The sequence below is a fragment of the Mus musculus genome, chromosome 2, assembly GCF_000001635.26.
Source record: "Mus musculus strain C57BL/6J chromosome 2, GRCm38.p6 C57BL/6J".
Lineage (NCBI taxonomy): Eukaryota > Metazoa > Chordata > Mammalia > Rodentia > Muridae > Mus > Mus musculus.
Genome location: NC_000068.7, coordinates 40,820,591 through 40,841,453, shown reverse-complemented (window position 1 = coordinate 40,841,453; position 20,863 = coordinate 40,820,591). Strand labels below are relative to the sequence as shown.

Sequence of the window (20,863 nt, the reverse complement as noted above, 5' to 3'; positions counted from 1 at the left end):
ATTTTCTGAAATACAGCAAGATCGATTTCCAGAGTGGTAGTAAGAACTTTCATTCCCAGTAACAATGTTAGCTCCTTTTCAAGCTCCACATTCTTGACAGCAAGTGCTATCACTTGAGTTTTTGATCGTAACCATTCTGATGGGTATAATATGGAATCTCATGGTTCTTTTTGATTTGCATATCCCTGATGTTAAAGATATCTTTAAGTGCTTCTTGGCCAGTTGAGATTACTCTGTCGAAAATTCTGTTTAGTTTTGTATCCAGTTTTTAAATTGTGCTATTTGGTTTGTTGTTGTCAAACTTCTTGAATTCTTTATATATTCTATGCCCTCTCTCAGATGTAAGATTGTAAAAGTTCTTTCCCCAATGTGTAGGCTGTAATTTGCTTTTCAGCTTCACAAAGCACCATTTATTAGTTGCAGCCTTCAAGGCTATTTCTCACTTTCTCATTTATGAGGTTTAGTGTATGTAGGTTTTTATTTATTTGTTTTATTTTATTATTATTATTATTATTGTTGTTGTTGTTGTTGTTGTTGTTGTTGATGTTGTTGTTGTTTTTCGAGACAGAGTTTTTCTGTATAACCCTGGTTGTTCTGGAACTCACTGTGTAGACCAGACTGGGGTCTAACTCAGAAATCCACCTGCCCCTGCCTCCCAAGTGCTGGGATTAAAGGCATGCACCACCACCGCCTGGCTGTGTGTGTGGTTTTAAGTTGATGTCGTTGATCCGTTTGGACTTGGGTTTTATGCAGGATGATAAATATAGTTCTATTTGCATTCTTCTATGTGCAAACATGCAGTTACACCAGTACCATTTGTTGAAGATGCTCTCCCTTTTCTGTTGTATGGTTTTGGCTTCTTTGTCAAAATTCATGTGTCCATATGTATGTGGGTTTATTTCTGGGTCTTCAATTTGGTTCCATTGATCAACTTGTCTGTTACTACATCAATGCCATGCAGTTTTTATTATTATTGCCCTGTACTACAGCTTGAAATCAGGGATGGTGATACCTCCAGACATTCTTTTATTGTACCAGACTGTTTTAGCTACACTGGGTCTTTTGTTTTTCCATATCAAGTAGAGAATTGTTCTTTCAAAGTCTGCAGAGAATTTTGTGGGAATTTTGATAGGAGTTGCATTCAACCTCTAGATAGGTTTTGGTAAATTGGCCATTTTTTAATACATTAATCCTATTGATCCAGGAGATCTTTCCATCTTCTGATATCTTCAATTTCTTCTTTCAGAGACTTGAAGTTTCTGTCATATGAATCTTTCACTTGCTTCTTTAGAGTTACACTACAGAATTTTATATTGTTTGTGGCTATTGTGGTGGGTATTGTTTCCTTGATTTCTTTCTCAGCCAGGTTATTATTTGTATGAAGGAGGACTACTGGTTTTTTGTTTGTTAATTTGTTAATTTTTTCATCCAGCCACTTTTCTGAGGCTGTTTGTCAGCTGTAGATCTTTTGTAGAGTTTTGGTGTCACTTATTACAATATTATATCATCTCAAGTAGTGTTACTTTCACTTCTTCCTTTCCAGTTACTTCTTTCTTTCCAATTTGTCTTGCCTTGATCTTCTTTAGTTGTCTTAATGCTCTAGCAACAACTTCAAGTACTAAACTGAAGAGGGATAGAGAGAGTGGACAGTCTTGTCTTGTCCATGATTGTGGTGGGATTGATTGAAGTTTCTTTCCATTTACTTTTCTGTTGGCTATTGGCTTCCTGTATTCCCTACTGTGTTTAGGTATGTGCCTTATATTGCCGATCTCTTCAAGACTTGAAGGGGTATTGGGTTCTGTCAAAGTCCATTTTATATATATAATTAGATGATCATATGTTTTTTCTTTCAATTTGCTATATGGTGGATTATATTGGTAGAATTTCATATATTAAACCACCTCTGCATCCTTGGGATGAGGCCTACTTGTTCATGGTGGATGAAGTTTTTGATGAGTTCTTAGATTATATTTAAGAGTATTTTATTGAGTATTTTTGCATCAAGGTTCATAAGGGAGATTGGTATGAAACTTTCTTTGTTGAGTCTTTGTGTAGTTTAGATATCAGGGTAACTGTGGCCTCTTAGAATGCGTTTGGCAGTATTCTTTCTGTTTCTATTTCATGAAATATTTTAAGGAGTTTTGATATTGGCTCTCCTTTGAAAGTCTGATAGAACTTAGTCTCTGATCCTGGGCTGTGTTTTGTTGGGAGCTTTCTAATTACTGCTTCTATTTCCTTATAGGATTATTTAATTGTTAATGGGATCAGATTAAAATTTAGTACGTTGTATCTATTTAGAAAACCAGCCATTTTTTTAATTTTTCAATTTTGTGAAGTAGAGACTTTTGATGAAAGATATAATGATTTTATTTTAATTTCCTCCATGTCTGTTGTTATGTGTCCTTTGTCATTAGTGATTTTGTTAACTGATATACTGTCTCTGCCTTTTAGTTACTTTGGCTAAGGGTTTGTCTGTCTCGTTGCTTTTCTCAAAGAAGCAGTTCTTGATTTTGTTGATTCTTTGTGTATTTTTCTTTGATTCTAATTGATTGATTTTAGACTGAATATTTCCTGCTATCTACTCTTTGGTATATTTGCTGCTTCTTTTCTAGAGCTTTCAGGTGTATATTTAAATCAAAAGAATGAGAACTCTTCAAATTCTTTTTTTTAAATTTTATTTTATTTATTTATTTTTTTAAGACAGGGTTTCTCTGTATAACCCTGACTGTCCTGGAACTCATTTTGTAGACCAGGCTGGCCTTGAACTCAGAAATCCTCCTGCCTCTGCCTCCCAAGTACTGGGATTAAAGGCCTGTGCCACCACTGCCTGACCAAATTCTTTAGGAAGACATTTATTGCTATGAACTTTCCTCTTAGCACTATTTACCTATATCAAATATGTTTGGGTATTTTGTGCTGTTAATTCTAGAAAGTCTTTGAATTCCTTCTTTATTTCTTTGGCACAGTGATTATTTAGTAGATGTTCAGTATACATGAGTTTATAAGCATTCTTTTGTTTTTGTTGTTACTAAAGTGGAGTTTTAAATCATGGTGACCTAATAAGAAGCAAGGGGTTATTTCAATTTACTTGAGTCAGTTGAGGCATGTTTTGGGACCAGTTTTTGAAAAGGTTTCATGAGGTGCTAAGAAGAAACTATATATTTTTTCTATGTTTGGGTGAAATATTTTGTAGATATCTGTTAGGTCTGTTTGATCCATAACCTCTCTTAGTTTCATTATTTCTCTGTTAGGTTTTAGTTTAGATGACTGGTCCATTGGTGGAAATGGGATGTTGAAGTCTCCCACTATTAATGTGGGAGGTTTGATGTGTGACTTAAGCTTTTGTAATGTTTATTTTATGAATGCATATACTTATGCATTTGGGCCATTGATGTTCAGAACTGAGACATCATCTTGGTGGATTTTCTCTTTGATGATTATGAAGTGTACTTTCCTATCTCATTTGATTACTTTTGATTGAAACTTTATTTTATCAGGTATCAGAATGGCTACTTGGGCTTGTTTCTTGAATATATTTGATTGTAAAACAATTCTCCTGGCCTTTATTCTGAGACATTGACCATCTTTGTTGCTGAGGTCGGCTTCTTATATGTAACAGAATGATGAATCCTGTTTACACATCCACTCTGTTAGTGCGTGTCTATTTATTGGTTAGTCGAGTCCATGGATGTTGAGAGATATTAATGACCAATGATTGTTTGATCCTGTTATTTTGATATTATTGTTGTTGTTGTTGTTGTTGGTGGTGTGTGTGTGTGTTCTCTTCTTTTGGTTTTGCTATAAAATTATTAGTTTTTTGTTTTCTTGGGTGTATTTAGCATTTTTGGGCTGGCCTTTTTCTTCTAGTTTCCTCTGTAGAGCTGTAAAGATATTAGTGTAAAGATTCTTAGTGTAAAGATATTATTTTGTTATGGAATGTCTTGCTTTCTCCATGTATGGTGATTGAAATATTTGCTGTGCACAGTAGTCTAGAGACATCTGTGGTCTCTTAGGGTTTGCAAGACATCTGATCAAGCCCGTTTGACTTTTAGAGTTTTTGTTGAAAATTATGGCAATATACTGATAGGTCTGTCTTTATATGTTACTTGGCGTTTTTTCCCTTGTAGCTGTTAATAATTTTTTATTTGTTCTGTCCATTTTGTGTTTGATTACTATGTGGTAACAGGATTTTTGTTTCTGGTCCCATCTATTTGTTCTATAAGCTTCTTGTAAGTTTATAGGCATATATTTTGGTTACAGAAAATTTTCTTCACTTACATTGTTCAAGATATTTTCTGGGCTTTTAATATGGGAATCTTACCCTTCTTTTTTTTTTTTTTCTTTTTTTTTTAAATTAGGTATTTTCTTCATTTACATTTCCAATGCTATCCCAAAAGTCCGCCATGCCACCCCCCCCCCCACTCCCCTATCCACCCACTCCCACTTCTTGGCCCTGACATTCACCTGTACTGAGGCATATAAAGTTTGCAAGACCAATGGGCCTCTCTTTCCACCGGTGGCCAACTAGGCCATCTTCTGATACATATGCAGCTAGAGACATGAACTCCGGAGGGTACTGGTTAGTTCATATTGTTGTTCCACCTATAGGGTTGCAGATCCCTTTAGCTCCTTGCGTACTTTCTCTAGCTCCTCAATTGGGGGCCCTGTGATCTATCCAATAGTTGACTGTGAGCATCCACTTCTGTGTTTGCTAGGCCCAAGAATAGGCTCACAAGAGACAGCTATATCAGGGTCCTTTCAGCTAAATCTTGCTAGTGTATGAAATGGTATCAGCGTTTGGAGGCTGATTATGGGATGGATGCCCAGATATGGCAGCCTCTAGATGGTCTGTCCTTTCATCTCAGCTCCAAACTGGGTCTTTGTAACTCCTTTTATGGGTGTTTTGTTCCCAATTCTAAGAAAAGGCAAAGTGTCCACACTTTGTTCTTAGTTCTTCTTGAGTTTCATGTGTTTTGCAAATTGTATCTTATATCTTGGGTATTCTAAATTTCTGGGCTAATAGGCACTTATCAGTGAGTACATATCATGGGAGTTCTTTTGTGATTGGGTTACCTCACTCAGGATGATGCCCTCCAAGTCCAACCATTTGCCTAGGAATTTCCTAAATTCATTCTTTTTAATAGCTGAGTAGTACTCCATTGTGTAAATCTACCACATTTCTGTATCCATTCCTCTGTTGAGGGACATCTGGGTTCTTTCCAGCTTCTGGATATTATAAATAAGGCTGCTATGAACATAGTAGAGCATGTGTCCTTCTTACTGTTTGGAACATCTGGATATATGCCCAGGAAAGGTATTGCAGTATCCTCCAGTAGTACTATGTCCAATTTTCTGAGGAACCGCCAGACTGATTTTCAGAGTGGTTGTACAAGCTTGCAATCCCACCAACAATGGAGGAGTGTTCCTCTACACATCCTCACCAGCATTTGCTGTCACCTGAATTTTTGATCTTAGCCATTCTGACTGGTGTGAGGTGGAATCTCAGGGTTGTTTTGATTTGCATTTTCCATTTGCATTTTCCTGATGATTAAGGATGCTGAATATTTTTTCAGTGCTTCTCAGGCATTCAGTATTCCTCAGGTGAGAATTCTTTGTTTAGCTCTGAGCCCCATTTTTTAATGGGTTTATTTGATTTTCTGGAGTCTACCTTCTTGATATATATATATATATATATATATATATATATATATATAGATAGATAGATATAGATATATATAATCAGATTAGTCCCCTATCTGATTTAGGGTACGTAAATATCCTTTCCCAATCTGTTGGTGGACTTTTTGTCTTATTGACGGTGTCTTTTGCCTTACAAAAGCTTTGCAATTTTATGAGGTCCCATTTGTCAATCTTGATCTCACAGCACAAGCTATTGCTATTCCATTCAGGAAATTTTCCCCTGTGCCCATATCTTCGAGGCCTTTCCCCACTTTCTCCTCTATAAGTTTCACTGTCTCTGGTTTTATGTGGAGTTCCTTGATCCACTTAGATTTGACCTTAGATAGGAATGGATCAATTCTCATTCTTCTACATGATGTGTTCTTGGATTTGGTTAGCGAGAATTTTATTGAGTATTTTTGCATCGATATTCATAAAGGAAATTGGTCTGAAGTTCTCTATCTTTGTTGGGTCTTTCTGTCGTTTAGGTGTCAGAGTAATTGTGGCTTCATAGACTGAATTGGGTAGAGTACCTTCTGCTTCTATTTTGTGGAATAGTTTGTGAAGGACTGGAATTAGATCTTCTTTGAAGGTCTGATAGAACTCTGCACTAAACCATCTGGTCCTGTGCTTTTTTTTTGATTGGGAGACTATTAATGACTGCTTCTATTTATTTAGGGAATATAGGACTGTTTATATCATTAAACTGATCCTGATTTTACTTTGTTACCTGGTATCTTTCTAGAAAATTCTTCATTTCATCCAGGTTTTACACTTTTGTTGAGTATGGCCTTTTGTAGAAGGATATGATGGTGCTTTGGATTTCTTCAGGATCTGTTGTTATGTCTCCCTTTTTATTTCTGATTTTGTTAATTAGCATGCTGTCTATGTGCCCTCTAGTGAGTCTGACTAAGGGTTTATATATCTTGTTGATTTTCTGAAAGAACCAGCTCCTGGTTTGGTTGATTGTTTGACCAGTCCTTCTTGTTTCCACTTGGTTGATTTCACCCCTGAGTTTGATTATTTCCTGCAGCCTACTCCTCTTGGGTGAATTTGCTTCCCTTTGTTCTAGAGCTTTTAGGTGTGTGGTCAAGCTGCTAGTGTGTGCTCTCTCTAGTTTTTGGAGGCACTCAGAGCTATGAGGTTTCCTCTTAGAAATGCTTTCATTGTGTCCCATAAGTGTGGGTATGTTGTAGCTTCATTTTCATTAAACTCTAAAAAGTCTTTCATTTCTTTCTTTATTCCTTCCTTGACCAAGGTATCATTGAGAAGAGTGTTATTCAGTTTCCACGTGAATGTTAGCTTTCCATTATTTATGTTGTTATTGAAGATCAACCTTTTTCCAATTGTGATCTCATAGAATGCATGGTACAATTTCAATATTTTTGTATCTGTTGAGGCCTGTTTTGTGACCAATTATATGGTCAATTTTGGAGAAGGTACCATGAGGTGCTGAGAAGAAGGTACATCCTTTTATTTTAGGATAAAATGTTCTGTAGATATCTGTTAAGTCCATTTGTTTCATAACTGCTGTTATGTTTACTGTGTATGTTTAGTTTCTGTTTCCATGATCTGCCCATCTATGAAAGGGTGTGTTGAAGTCTCCCACTAATATCATGTGAGATGCAATGTGTGCTTTGAGCTTTATTAAAGTTTCTTTAATGAATGTGGCTGCCCTTGCATTTGGAGCATAGATATTCAGAATTGAGAGTTCCTTTTGGAAGATTTTGCCTTTGATGGGTATGAAGTGCCCCTCCTTGTCTTTTTTGATAACTTTGGTTTAGAAGTCGATTTTATTAGATATTAGAATGGCTACTCCAGCTTGTTTCTTCAGACCATTTGCTTGGAAAATTGTTTTCCAGTCTTTCATTCTGAGGTAGTGTCTGTCTTTTTCCCTGAGATGGGTTTCCTGTAAGCAGCAAAATGTTGGGTCCCTTTTGTGTAGCCAGTCTGTTAGTCTATGCCTTTTTATTGGGGAATTGAGTCCATTGATATTAAGAGATATTAAGGAAATGTAATTGTTGCTCCCTATTATTTTTGTTGTTAAAGTTGGCATTCTGTTCTTGTGTCTGTCTTCTTTTAGGTTTGTTGAAGGATTACTTTCTTGCTTTTTCTAGGATGTGGTTTCCATCCTTGCATTGATTTTTTCTGTTTTTATCCTTTGAAGGGCTGGATTCGAGGAAAGATAATGTGTGGATTTTTTTTTTTTTTTTTTTTTTTGTGGAATACATTGGTTTCTCCATCAATGGTAATTGAAAGTTTGGCTAGGTAGAGTAGCCTGGGCTGGCATTTATGTTCTCTTAGTGTCTGTATAACATCTGTTCAGGATCTTGTGGCTTTCATACTCTCTGGTGAAAAATCTGGTGTAATTCTGATAGGCCTGCCTTTATATGTTACTTGACCCTTTTCCCTTACTATTTTTGACATTCTATCTTTATTTAGTGTATTTGTTGTTCTGATTATTATGTGTCGGGAGGAATTTCTCTTCTGGTTCCGTCTCTTTGGAGTTCTGTAGTTTTGTTCATGGGCATCTCTTTCTTCAGGCTTGGGAAGTTTTCTTCTATAATTTTGTTGAAGATATTTGCTGGCCCTTTAAGTTGAAAATCTTCATTTTCATCTACTCCTACTATCAGTAGGTTTGGTCTTCTCATTGTGTCCTGGATTTCCTGGATGTTTTGAGTTAGGATCTTTTTGCATTTTGCATTTTCTTTGATTGTTGTGCTGATGTTCTCTATGGAATCTTCTACACCTGAGATTCTCTCTTCCATCTCTTGTATTCTGTTGCTGATGCTTGCATCTATAGTTCCAGATTTCTTTCCTAGGGTTTCTATCACCAGCGTTGCCTCACTTTCGGTTTTCTTTATTGTGTCTACTTCCTTTTTTAGGTCTAGTATGGTTTTATTCATTTCCATCACCTGTTTATATGTGCTTTCCTGTTTTTCTTTAAGGACTTCTACATGTTTGTCTGTGTTTTTCTCTTTTTCTTTAAGGACTTGTAACTTTTTAGCAGTGTTCTCCTGTATTTCTTTAAGTGAGTTATTAAAGTCCTTCTTGATGTCCTCTACCATCATCATGAGATATGCTTTTAAATCCGGGTCTATCTTTCCGGGTGTGTTGGGGTGCCCAGGACTGGCTGAGATGGGAGTGCTGGATTCTGATGATGGTAAATGGTCTTGGTTTCTGTTAGTAATAATCTTATGTTTGCCTTTCACTATCTGGTAATCTCTGGAGTTAGTTGTTATAGTTGTCTCTGGTTAGTGCTTGTTCCTCTTGTGATTCTGTTAGCCTCTATCAGCAGACCTGGGAGACTAGGACTCTCCTGAGTTTCAGTGGTCAGAGCACTCTCTGCAGGCAAGCTCTCCTCTTGCAGGGAAGGTGGACAGATATGTGGCGTTCGGACCTGCCTCCTGGCAGAAGATGAAGGCCAGAAACAGGGCCTGTCCCAGAAGCTGTTAGCTTCTGTAGTCCACACTCTCACCTGTGCAGACTAGTCTCAGAGGGATCTGTGAACCAAGATGGCTCCCTGGGGTGCTCTGGCAAAGCCCTCCCGGGGGTGGGGGGCGAACACCTCTCCTCTGTCAGGGAAGCTGCCCGGATGTCAGGAGCCCGAAATGGGGTCTGCCTCAGAAGCTCTGTGGCTTCTGCCTGTCCCAGAAGCTGTTAATTTCTGTATTCCACACTCTCACCTGTGCAGACTAGTCTTGGCGGGATCCAGGAACCCTTACCTTTCTTCTATTCCTATTATTTTTACATTTGGTCTTTTCATAGTATCCCATATTTCCTGGATGTTTTGTGTTAGAAACTTTTAGGTTTGCCTTATTTTTTAGACAGAGGTATCAATTTCTTCTTTTGTATCTTTTACATCTTAGATTCTTTCTTCCATATATCGTATTCTGTCAGTAATGCTTGAGTTTGTACTTTCTGTCCTCTTTCCGAGATTTATCATCTACAAGGTTGCCTCTGCTTGTGTTTTCTTTATTGCATCTATTTCCACTTTCAGGTCTTGAACTGTTTTATTCATTTCCTTCACCTGTTTGATTAGATTTTCTTGTATTTTTAAGGGATTCATTCATTTCCTCTTTAATGACCTCTATTATCTTTATAAGATGAAATATAAGGTCATTGTTTTGCTTTCAGGTATGTTCAGATACCCACGGCTTGCTCTAGTAGGGGAGATGGGTTTTGATAGTGTCATATTGCCCTAACTTTTTTTGATTTTGTTCTTGCCCTGGTCTTTAGCCATCTGATTGTCCCTGGTGTTAGCTGACTTGATAGTCCCTGGTAGTATTAGCCCTATGGGACTGCAGATAGAGCTGGCAGTCTGTAGCAACAGCAAGCCTCCAGGTTTGCAGGCTGAGCTGCAGTTCAGGGAGTAGAGTGCATATCTGGGATTCTAGTTATATGTGTGGCCCAGAAGATGGAGCACAGAGGTGATGTAACAAACCTCAAGGCTGCTGGGCTTTCCAGGGTCCCAGCAGATGGGGGATTAGGTCATGAGTATGTCATCTGGGTGTCCTTAGTGGCAGCAGGTCTCTTGAGAGCCAATCTCTGTTGTGGCCCCAGGAATGGAGTACAGATCCAGGAATGCAGATAAAGTTGGTGTTGTGTGACTTTTACTGGGAATTTGTGAACAACTGTCTTTTCATCCCAAAGAAAATACTAATAAAAATTAATTGATCTCATACAGCTTCCTGGAGAATGGGTTTCTAAAGTCATTTATGGGGTATAGGTGAGAAAATAAGAGTTGCATTAGGGATGGGTCCATGGCTCAAGCTACAATTGTAGTAGAGGATTACCTCATCTGGCATCAATGGGAAGGGATAAGGGACTTGTAATAATTTCAAGCCTAAGTGTATCAAAGAACTCCACATAAAACCAGAGACATTGAAACTTATAGAGGAGACAGTGGGGAAAAGCCTCGAAGATATGGGCACAGGGAAAAAATTCCTGACTAGAACAGCAATGGCTTGTGCAGTAAGATCAAGAATTGACAAATGGACAAATGGGACCTCATAAAATTGCAAATCTTCTGTAAGGCAAAAGACACTGTCAATAAGACAAAAAGGCCACCAACAGACTGGGAAAGGATCTTTACAAATCCTAAATCAAATAGGGGACCAATATCCAAAATATATAAAGAACTCAAGAAGGTAGACTCCAGAAAAATCAAATAACCCCATTAAAAATTGGGGCACATAGCTAAACAAAGAATTCCCAACTAAGTATTATTGAATGGCTTAGAAGCACCTGAAAAAAAAAAAGTTCAACATCCTTAATCATCAGGGAAATGCAAATCAAAACAACCCTGAGATTTCACCTCACACCAGTCAGAATGGCTAAGATCAAAAATTCAGGTGACAGCAGATGCTGATGAGGATGTGGAGAAAGAGGAACACTCCTCCATTATTGGTGGGATTGCAAGCATGTACAACTAATCTGGAAATCAGTCTGGAAGTTCCTCAGAAAATTGGACATAGTAATATCAGAGGATCCAGCAATACCTCTCCTGGGCATATATCCAGAAGATGTTCCAACTGGTAATAAGAGCACATGCTCTACTATGTTCATAGCAGCGTTATTTATAGTAGCCAGAAGTTGGAAAGAACCCAGATGTCCCTCAGCAGAGAAATGGATACAGAAATGTCGTACATTTACACAATGGAGTACTACTCAGCTATTAAAAACAATGAATTTATGAAATTCCTAGGCAAATGGATGGATCTGGAGGGTATCATCTTGAGTGAGGTAACCCAATTAAAAAGAACTCACATGATATGTACTCACTGAGAAGTGGATATTAGCCCAGAAACTTTAAATAACCAAGATACAATTTTTCTAAACACATGAAACTCAAGAAGAACAGAGACCAAAGTGTGGACACTTTGCCCCTTCTTCGAATTGGGAACAAAACACCCATGGAGGGAGTTACAGAGACAAAGTTTGGAGCTGTGATGAAAGGATGGACCATGTAGAGACTGCCATATCCAGGGATCCACCCCATAATCAGCATCCAAACGCTGACACCATTGCATACACTAGCAAGATTTTATTGAAAGGACCCAGATGTAGCTGTCTCTTGTGAGACTATGCCGGGGCCTAGCAAACACAGAAGTGGATGCTCACAGTCAGCTAATGGATGGATCACAGGGCCCCCAATTGAGGAGCTAGAGAAAGTACCCAAGGAGCTAAAGGGGCCTGCAACCCTTTAGGTGGAACAACAATATGAACTAACCAGTAACCCCCAGAGCTCGTATTTCTAGCTGCATATGTAGCAGAAGATGACCTAGTCGGCCATCATTGGGAAGAGAGGCCCCTGGGTCTTGCAAACTTTTTATGCCCCAGTACAGGGGAACACCAGGGCCAAGAAGTGGGAGTGGGTGGGTAGGTGAGTAGGTATGGGGGAGGGTATAAGGGACTTTCAGGATAGCATTTGAAATGTAAATGAAGAAAATACTTAATAAAACATTAGAAAAAGAAAAAAAATTAAATAAGATTGCATAAAAGGCAAAAAAGATTATAAAGTGAGAAATATAAATATATACTTTTTGGAATTTAAAGATAAAAATTACCTTTAAAAATAATTATATAAATAATTATTAATAGGGGCATGCAATTGGCAAAGGAGAGTTATCCTTGCCATGAGGTGCCATTGCTTCCCAGTTGTGTTGTTTGGTGGTGCTCTCTATAACTGTCTCTGCCCTGATTTTCTGAAGATCTGTGCACTCTGAATATTTTCCTACCCAGTGATCTCTCTTAGTCTTCATGAACTAGGAAGTATATTCCTCCAACCTATTGGTCATTGTCATAAATACTTCATTTTTCTCTTGCATGATAAACCATTTTTATTGCAGCTACTTTTAGCATCTCTCTCATGCCCTGTGCATTTTCTTCATCCCTTTCAATCACACTTTATGCCTTTTAATGCTAAGTATTTTCTGATTTGTTTCAATTGTTTTGACTGTCTTGCTAAGCTATTTTAGTTTACACCTTACCTTCATACTTGTGTTCATACCCTTCTATAAAGATAGTAAGGTAAAAAGTTCTGTTGGGGAATTTTAAAATGTGTAACTAGTGATGTTCTCTGTTATAAAGTGTTATTTTGGTTTGGATGAATAGTTTGAACATTTACAAAGAGTGCTGCTGGGTATTGACCCAGGAAGAAATGCATTAGACAACATAGTAAATATGAAATATTAATTGGATGGCTCTAGTTTTCCTACATGTAAGTCTTTGCCCTTGTCTACCTCTGTAAGGTGGATACTTTTTAATTACATTACCAGGATGCTTTAGGATCTGGGTTCAACTTAGTTTTACTTCATTATTTGATGATATACAAGAGAAAAGTCTGAAACATTTTTCCTCCTTTCTCCCTCTATGCAAAATGTCTAACAGTGGACAATCCTATTCTTGGGAGGTTCATTTTCTCTCAGCAGGTTTTTTTTTTAATTTTTTTTTAGTGGATTCTGATTAGAGTCTGATTAGAGATAAAAGAAAAAAATCTATACCTTATTCATGCCCACTACACTGTAGACAGTGCCTTCAATAAAATGACTTTATTGTCTCTGAAAAGCTGCATATTATGATACAGATTGCATAGATTAAACACAAGGAGGAAGTCAAAAGTTCCTGTAAAGTATTTCAAGTGTAGAGGGGCTTGCTCTTCACGTTGATGGCATTGCGGATAAAGCAGTTGGAAGAGTCTTAGAGTACGTTAGGAAAGGACAGAAAGATTTAGGTTTCATTAGAAAGGTTGGTCACCATTACAGTATTAGGAGATTATTCTTTCAAATATATGAATTTATAAAGAAAGAGCCAGTTCAACCTTAACAGGTAATTTTATTCAGGTATTTTTAAATAATACAGAAGGCATAATCAATAAATGCATGTTGTATAATATAAATAAAAGCCAATCGTGATCTTAAGTTCTCCTTTAACTTGGTTACATTGTAAAAGTATCCCATAATCTGGCGATTGTCCTATCTAACTTTGTTTTACCTTAGAAACTGATCAAGTCTATATAGATATTTTCTTACCTAATAAATTAAAAGGAAGGCTGTGAGTTTTCCTAGTTATTTCTTATTGCTGTACAGTCACCATGACCAAACTGACTTGTAAAACACAACAGGAACTGGGACTCACAGTTTCAGAGGGTTAGAGGCCATGGCCACCATTAAGTGGAGCATGGCAGCAGACCTGCAAGCGTGCACTGGAGCAGTAGCTCAGGCCTTATATCTGATCCACAAGTAGGAGGCAGAAAGAAAGAGAACTAATTTGGAATGACAGCAGGCTATAGGGACCTCAGAGCCCACCCTCTGTAACACACCTCCTCTAATCAGACCATGCTTCCTAATCATTCCCAACTTGTTCCACCAACTGGGAGACGAACAGTCAATATATGAGCTTATGGGGCCATTCACATTCGAATTGCAACATAGGTATAAAACAACAATTAAAAAAATACAACTTAAAGGTTATAAAGCAAGAAGACTTGAGTGTAAATCTACAAAACATACTTAAAAACCAATAATTCTAGAATAAAGCAGTTGTGCAGGTGGAGGTCCAGATCTCTCTAGCCAACCATCGTAGATAAACAGACAACTTCAGTTTAGTGAGAAAAACTGTCCCAAAATCTAAGGTGGAAAGTAATAGAGGAAACACTACCACTGTCCTCTGGTATCTGCACGCATTTCCCCAGATTCATTACACACACATAGGCAAACTCACCATACAAAACACATATAAAAAGGGGTTAGTAAATAATAAAAGTAGTACTTGAATGCAAAAAATCATTCTTACAGGAGAAATTAGAGGCTAGTCAGAGCCTGCTAGTAGAATATCTACTTGGTATGGTGCAGCTAATCAAGGCAATTCTGCCAGCATCCCAGTGTATCCTCCATAACACTATGGGGTTTTTCAAAAGGAAACTTTCTTTTAATTTTTGTTTTTCTATATTCAAAGTCAAATAAAAAAATATGAAATTAGGGTACTGCTATCAAGAACCGTACTTTATTTAGCTTGTTAGATGCTATCCAGAACTGAGTAGTCTATAGTGCTATGACAATATTTCAAGCATTAAGGCTTGCACCAATGCCAGAAGCACACCCTGGTGCCATCTTTTATCTTTTATCTTTTATCTTTAGTATCATATAACCATGGATACTCTCCAAATTGACTGACATAGAAAACTCCAAAGTGATACTTGATACTACGCTTTGCCAAATATCAATTACATTCTCCTGAAATATATAGTTGATGAAATGAGAATTAGAAGCCTAGTGCTTGAGCAGAATGCTGGAAAGATTTCAATAGACAATGCCAATGCCATTGAATATTGAATAAAAACAACTATAGTAAGGACTTTAAACATATACTAATCACTCATTAAACTACAACCAATCTATCATTTCCATTTTTCTTTCTTTTTTGTGTGCCCTTTAAATACTGAAGATAAGACATTCCTTAAGTTACTTCTCTGATTGCTTTCCTATTAAGTCATAAAATCATGGATAATATTCATGTTACATTTGTACTTAAATTATAGATACATAGTTTTGAGAAAATATTGGTATTGTTGCCCCTAAATCCTTCCATATTGCTTTGGTAGTGTTTGTTCAGTGTTCCTCTTACACCTTCTCATTCTGAGAAGATAGTTTTTCAGCTAAATTAGTTGTCTAATTTCATTGTAAAACATCTTTCTTAATGCTCTGAAGTGTGTGTGTGTGTCATAGTTAAAGATATTTTACATTTATATACATGCATATTTAATGTATGTGCATATATACACCTCTCTATATATTTGCAGTGTAAAATATATAAGCAAACAAAGTATTTGATTTGTGTACAAAAAGCCTAGTTTCTTATGTGGAAATTCAATGTTTAATTCAAATATGTTTTATGTAATCAGTGTAGGTTGAAATCTTTTATGTTAATCAAGAAAAACCGGCAGTCATCCATTTATACTTGTCATTTTGCAGTTAATATATACTGCAATTATTTTCATCACTGTATAAATAAACACTTAACCCCTTCTGAGGAGATCCAGTCCTGACAGATGAATCTCACACTGTATGGTGGAGGAGTATTTCATCTTGATTTACCATCTTTTGCTTGATTTCTGTTGGTGTGGTTTGTGGCCCTGACACTATCCTGGTTCCTGAGAAGGCCAGTTTGATGAACTAGGTCAGATTAGATGGATTGACACAGTTTCTCACCTGTAAGCATAGTTTCGTATTTTAGCTTCATTTTCTATGTACACAGTGGCCGTGTTTGATAGTGTTTGAGAAGAAAGTATATCGACCAGATGGGAGACTTAGAATTTTATTTTAAAGCAAACAATGCCAATTCTGTACTTCAGTGCCAAACAGAAAATTGAAACAAAAAGAAAGACAGTTTGAGAAAATAGACTACTTTCATGTTGACCTGAATTTTCTACAGGTTCAGTACTTTTAGCTACATGTTATCCAGTGTAAATAAGATGATGCTTTGCTGAAGTAATAAATTTTTAATTTTTATCAAATTGTATGAGTGTATGCTCACAGGCTACCCCTATGGTTCTCCCCTTTTAATCAACCCTAGTTATTAGGCTTGGTTAACAAGCACCCTTATGGGCTTAGCCACTTCATGGACCCTGATGCCCATAAATTTTTGGTGACTATTTAATAATAAAATTTCTAAAGAAGGTCATAATTAGTTACTTATCCAGTAAATTGCCCATATTTGGAGATCATTACAACACAATGCAGTAATTAAGGTTATTAAGAAAGCATAAGGCGTGAATCTTTGGTTTTCTTGCTCTGCCAGCTCCATCTTCTTAAGTGAAGTACAGGGATGGTGAAGTGCTAGGATCTTAGCAGCAGAGAAAAAATTCACATTTAAAAACCAGTTTGTTACTTAGTCATTTTGACCACCTCTTCTTTGCATGAATAAGTATTAAGAAGAATAATACTTCATAATGGAGTTTTGGCAATATGAGATAAAGTATATAAATCTTCACAATAGAGTTTTGGAAATTTGAGATGAAATAAAGTATATGAAGTTATTACCCTACTGCAGTATTGCTATACTCAGTTTTCTTTGTATTTGGGACTGAAAGGTGTTTGCTGAACTAGGAAATGCTAGTTTAGGATACTTCTGAGGCACCCAGGTACTTAGAAGTATAATTAAGTGCCAGTTAGTTCTGCATATTGGGAATGATTATACTACTTTCAAAATACTAGTTGGTGCTAGTTTATCAATTTTTACAGTAACTGTATCTTTCCACAGAAGTTAATTGAATCTCTGTAGACTGGGAGTTTAAAGTAATGATTAACTTTGAGCCTGTAGTCATTTTATAATTAATTTCTTCAAGTTCAAAGATATATAAATTGAACATTTCTATGTATTTCAAAATATATATGACAGGTTGGGAAAGTTTAAAATAAAGCTGAACCTATACCATGATTCACCCAATTGCTACCTTTTTATTTTTTTTTCATTTTATTTTGCCATTTAAAGCAGAGGAAGAACACTGGAGTAGTCTGTATCCATAGCATACATCATTCTTTATGGTTAAGTGCGCTTCTCATTTTTCTACTCAATTGGACTTAACTTATTTAGACATGTGTTCTGTATCAATAACACAGGTTACAGGGAGAGGTAAGTTTCAAGGACAAGGGGAACTAAACTCAAGAATTCCTAATGCCTAATGTTTCTAAATTCTCTCAAATTTTATCTTTTTTCATATACACAGTTTCTTGTCTAGGTACATTTCTTTATAGAACCCATACTATTGATAATAAATGATTTAATGTGAAAGTTTATTAATCCCACTTTCTTTCTTTTATTTGTGACTGAATCATAGTAAATTCTCAGATTCTATTTGATTTATCTTAAACACAATACGTGAGAGTTTTAAAATGTCTACTTTTTGACAACACAAATTTAAAAAGATGCCTTATATTTCATGAACATGATAAATTGTACTGAAACTCTGATATTTTCCCAGTTGCTACTGAACATGTCAAACATTCATTTTCATTCATTAAAATCTAATAATGAAAAAATAGTATTGCCAAAATTGCATTAGTTAACATTTTCTTGGAACATTAAATAGTTAAATACCCAACATATTAGCTTCTTTGTACATATCTCAAATTTTTCTTTTTCTGAAATTTATTATTTGATAACGTTGATAATTCAGAAGCTGAAAAAAATCTATTATCATTTGCAACATATTTTGTGCTTGAAAAATTTGAAGACATACCAAACAATTCTTCATCGAAAAAATTATTTTCAAAAAGACAAACCTGGTCAGCACCAAAGGATTTAGTACATTTATTTGCCACCGGGACTCATTCATATTGTGAATGTCAATCAGTGTTTACATTTAACTCCTCATTTATAATAAATGTCATAATTAAAGATTAATTGAAATAAGCAGCCAAATTGCTTTATATATTTTTTCTTTCAGTCTTACATCAACTTAAGATAAAAACAAGCATAAAATCTCAATCATTTAAATGAAATGAAATGCTTTATAGTTGTTTCATGGCACTCTACTTTCAGATAGTAGACATTTCATCTTGGAAATATTATGTAATCATTTTATGTGGCAGAAGCTAATCAATTAACTTTAAAGAAAAAATTCAAAATTTACTGTATGAAGTACAGGCAACAGAGAGAGAGAGAGAGAGAGAGAGAGAGAGAGACTGAGACAGAGACACAGAGGGAGAGAGACAGACAGAGACACAGAGGGAGAGAGACAGACAGAGACAGACAGAGGGGGGCAGAGAAAGGGGGGAACTGACTCCATATTTTGAATTTTCAATATTGGATACTACTTATTTTCTATAATGGTGAACTTGACAACATTCATTCTCTTCTCAGTTGTTAAACCAAGCTAAATATGAGCATAGCAAACTCTGGTGCATTCTCTTTTGCATTCTCTTAACCAGTAATAAAGAACCTTGCCAACCTGACAGGTTGTCATAGCAATTATTCAGAAGTCTGTAGCTGTAGTATCTGTCTGCCCATGTAGTATTGAATAGTTTAACTGGCAGTCCTCCAAGACTGAACATTAATCTTACCATCTCCTATTACAGTCCCTAATCAAGATATTCCAGGGGTGATTGCACTCACTTTGTTTGAAGACTACATCTACTGGACTGATGGGAAAACCAAGTCACTCAGCCGTGTCCATAAAACCTCGGGAGCAGACAGACTTTCACTGATTAACTCATGGCATGCCATCACAGATATCCAGGTGTATCATTCTTATAGACAACCCGATGGTAATTATTCTCTCCATGGTTTTCATAATGCATTAACATCTTCCAGCAACATTTCTTTTTTTTTTTTTATTTCAAGATTAAGTCTAATTTCATTCTTGATAAGAATGATCTGATTCCATGGTTTAGCTTTATCTTACACGATAAAGCCAGTTCATATCAAATATTTGTATTGCAGCAGGTGATTAGATGCTCAACAATAGCATAAAGATTTATTGATTTGTTCAAATCATACTAAACTGAGTTGAAAACAATGAAAGAATACATCATTAGAATAATTCAATACTGTAGAGCTCTAGGATGCTTATTTTCCAGAACTCTGGCTACAAAGAATTCTATTTCAATAGTTTGGGATACTAAAATTGGAAATATTTAATGTGCCTCATAGGATACTACAAGACCATGTGGAGTAAATGTCTGACTGCTTTCCTGAACTAAAAGACAAAACTTCATGTTTTTTGTTGTAGTTCATTGTTTCATTGTTTTATTTTACATTTATATTTCTGAACATATGTGTTATTTTATCCCAAATGCTTCTAGTCTTTGTTTACTTTATTGATGAGTGATTATTTTTAACTAACATGATTGTTTTTTAGAAGCCATTTAAAATGAATGAAATCAGAGATTGAATAGCATTCATAATATATACCCATAACTTTAATAGCTGCAAATGACAAAGCTTTATTCAACTATAAATTATAAACTTGAACATTCAACATCATATTACATTACTGGTCTTGATGATTGTGTTTTGCTGTGTTTTTCTTGTCCTTAGTCTCCAAACATCTTTGCACAGTAAATAATGGAGGATGCAGCCATTTGTGCCTTTTAGGCCCTGGGAAGACCCACACCTGTGCATGTCCTACCAACTTCTACCTTGCAGCTGATAATAGAACTTGCTTATCCAACTGCACAGCCAGTCAGGTAAGTTGAGTTATGAAATCATCTCCTCCATTGTTTGTGTGTATTGTTATTAATATTTGGCCTGAGTTTTCTTATGGTTATAAGAAAGATAAAAACTAGTTGTTTTGTTATTTGTACAATAAAATAGGTGCTCATTCTAGGAATATAATACTCCTTCTGTGACACTGGTCATGGAATAAGGGAAAAACAATTTAATGCAAATGCTTAGAATAAGACTTGCAGAATTAGAGAAAAAATAGAGGCCAGAATATAAACAAAGAGAAAAGAAAGCAATTGTACCAGTTCAGAGAAAATTATGACTCCAATCCTCTAAGAGAGGAACTGCAGGATTCAAGGGCATTTTACACAGGTCAAAAGAAATTGTGATAAAGGATTTATGTAGTAAAGATGGAGTTTAAATAATCAAGTTAGATCCTGGATAATAAACCCTGCCTTACCATTACACTCTGCAAACACAATGAAAGGGTTAATTCAATGAAAAATGATTAGCTTTATTGAATACATAATAAATGTAATTCACTTGTGAAAAAAACCAATCAAACTTTGTTTATTCTCAATGAAGATATTCCAGAAAAAAATCCTACTTAATGGGAATTAATAGTATGCAGTTAATTGTATTAAGTTTATTATATTTTTATACAGTAGGCATATGACACTAGACCTACACATTGTTACACTAGAGTCAATATCTTTTTTGGTTTGAGATCAAGTTGATAAATAAGGCAAGGGTATTTATTTAAAGAGTAAATTATTCTTTAAATTCTATGCTCAGACTTGGCTCATTTTTGGCAGCCAAGGGGAACATGCTTGCCAAAGACTTTCTTTTCAACTGAGCCTCTCTGAAACCGAGAAGCCAGTACCAGCTCAGCTCACCTCTGAATACAGAACTGAACTTACACACATGAAGCCAGTATTGGTAGATATTAAGGGAATCTGGTGAATGGAACACAATCTGGCTACTCCCCTGGTTCTGCTTCATCCTCATGGGGTCATCT

At 36.1% G+C, this 20,863-nt stretch overlaps 1 protein-coding gene across 8 annotated transcripts in view; it reads left to right on the top strand.

The window, feature by feature from the left end:
• Lrp1b (low density lipoprotein-related protein 1B) overlaps positions 1 to 20,863 on the top strand; it is a 2,058,309-nt gene that overhangs the window by 1,812,145 nt on the left and 225,301 nt on the right. For all 8 annotated transcript variants that reach the window (XR_374143.4, XM_006498463.4, XM_006498461.4 and 5 more), the window contains 2 exons: positions 18,759 to 18,947; positions 19,720 to 19,868. Coding sequence is in view for 7 of the 8 variants with exons in the window: in XM_006498463.4 (XP_006498526.1) it covers positions 18,759 to 18,947; positions 19,720 to 19,868 (338 nt within the window). In the remaining variant the exon portion in view is untranslated. The remainder of the gene's footprint in view (positions 1 to 18,758; positions 18,948 to 19,719; positions 19,869 to 20,863) is intronic.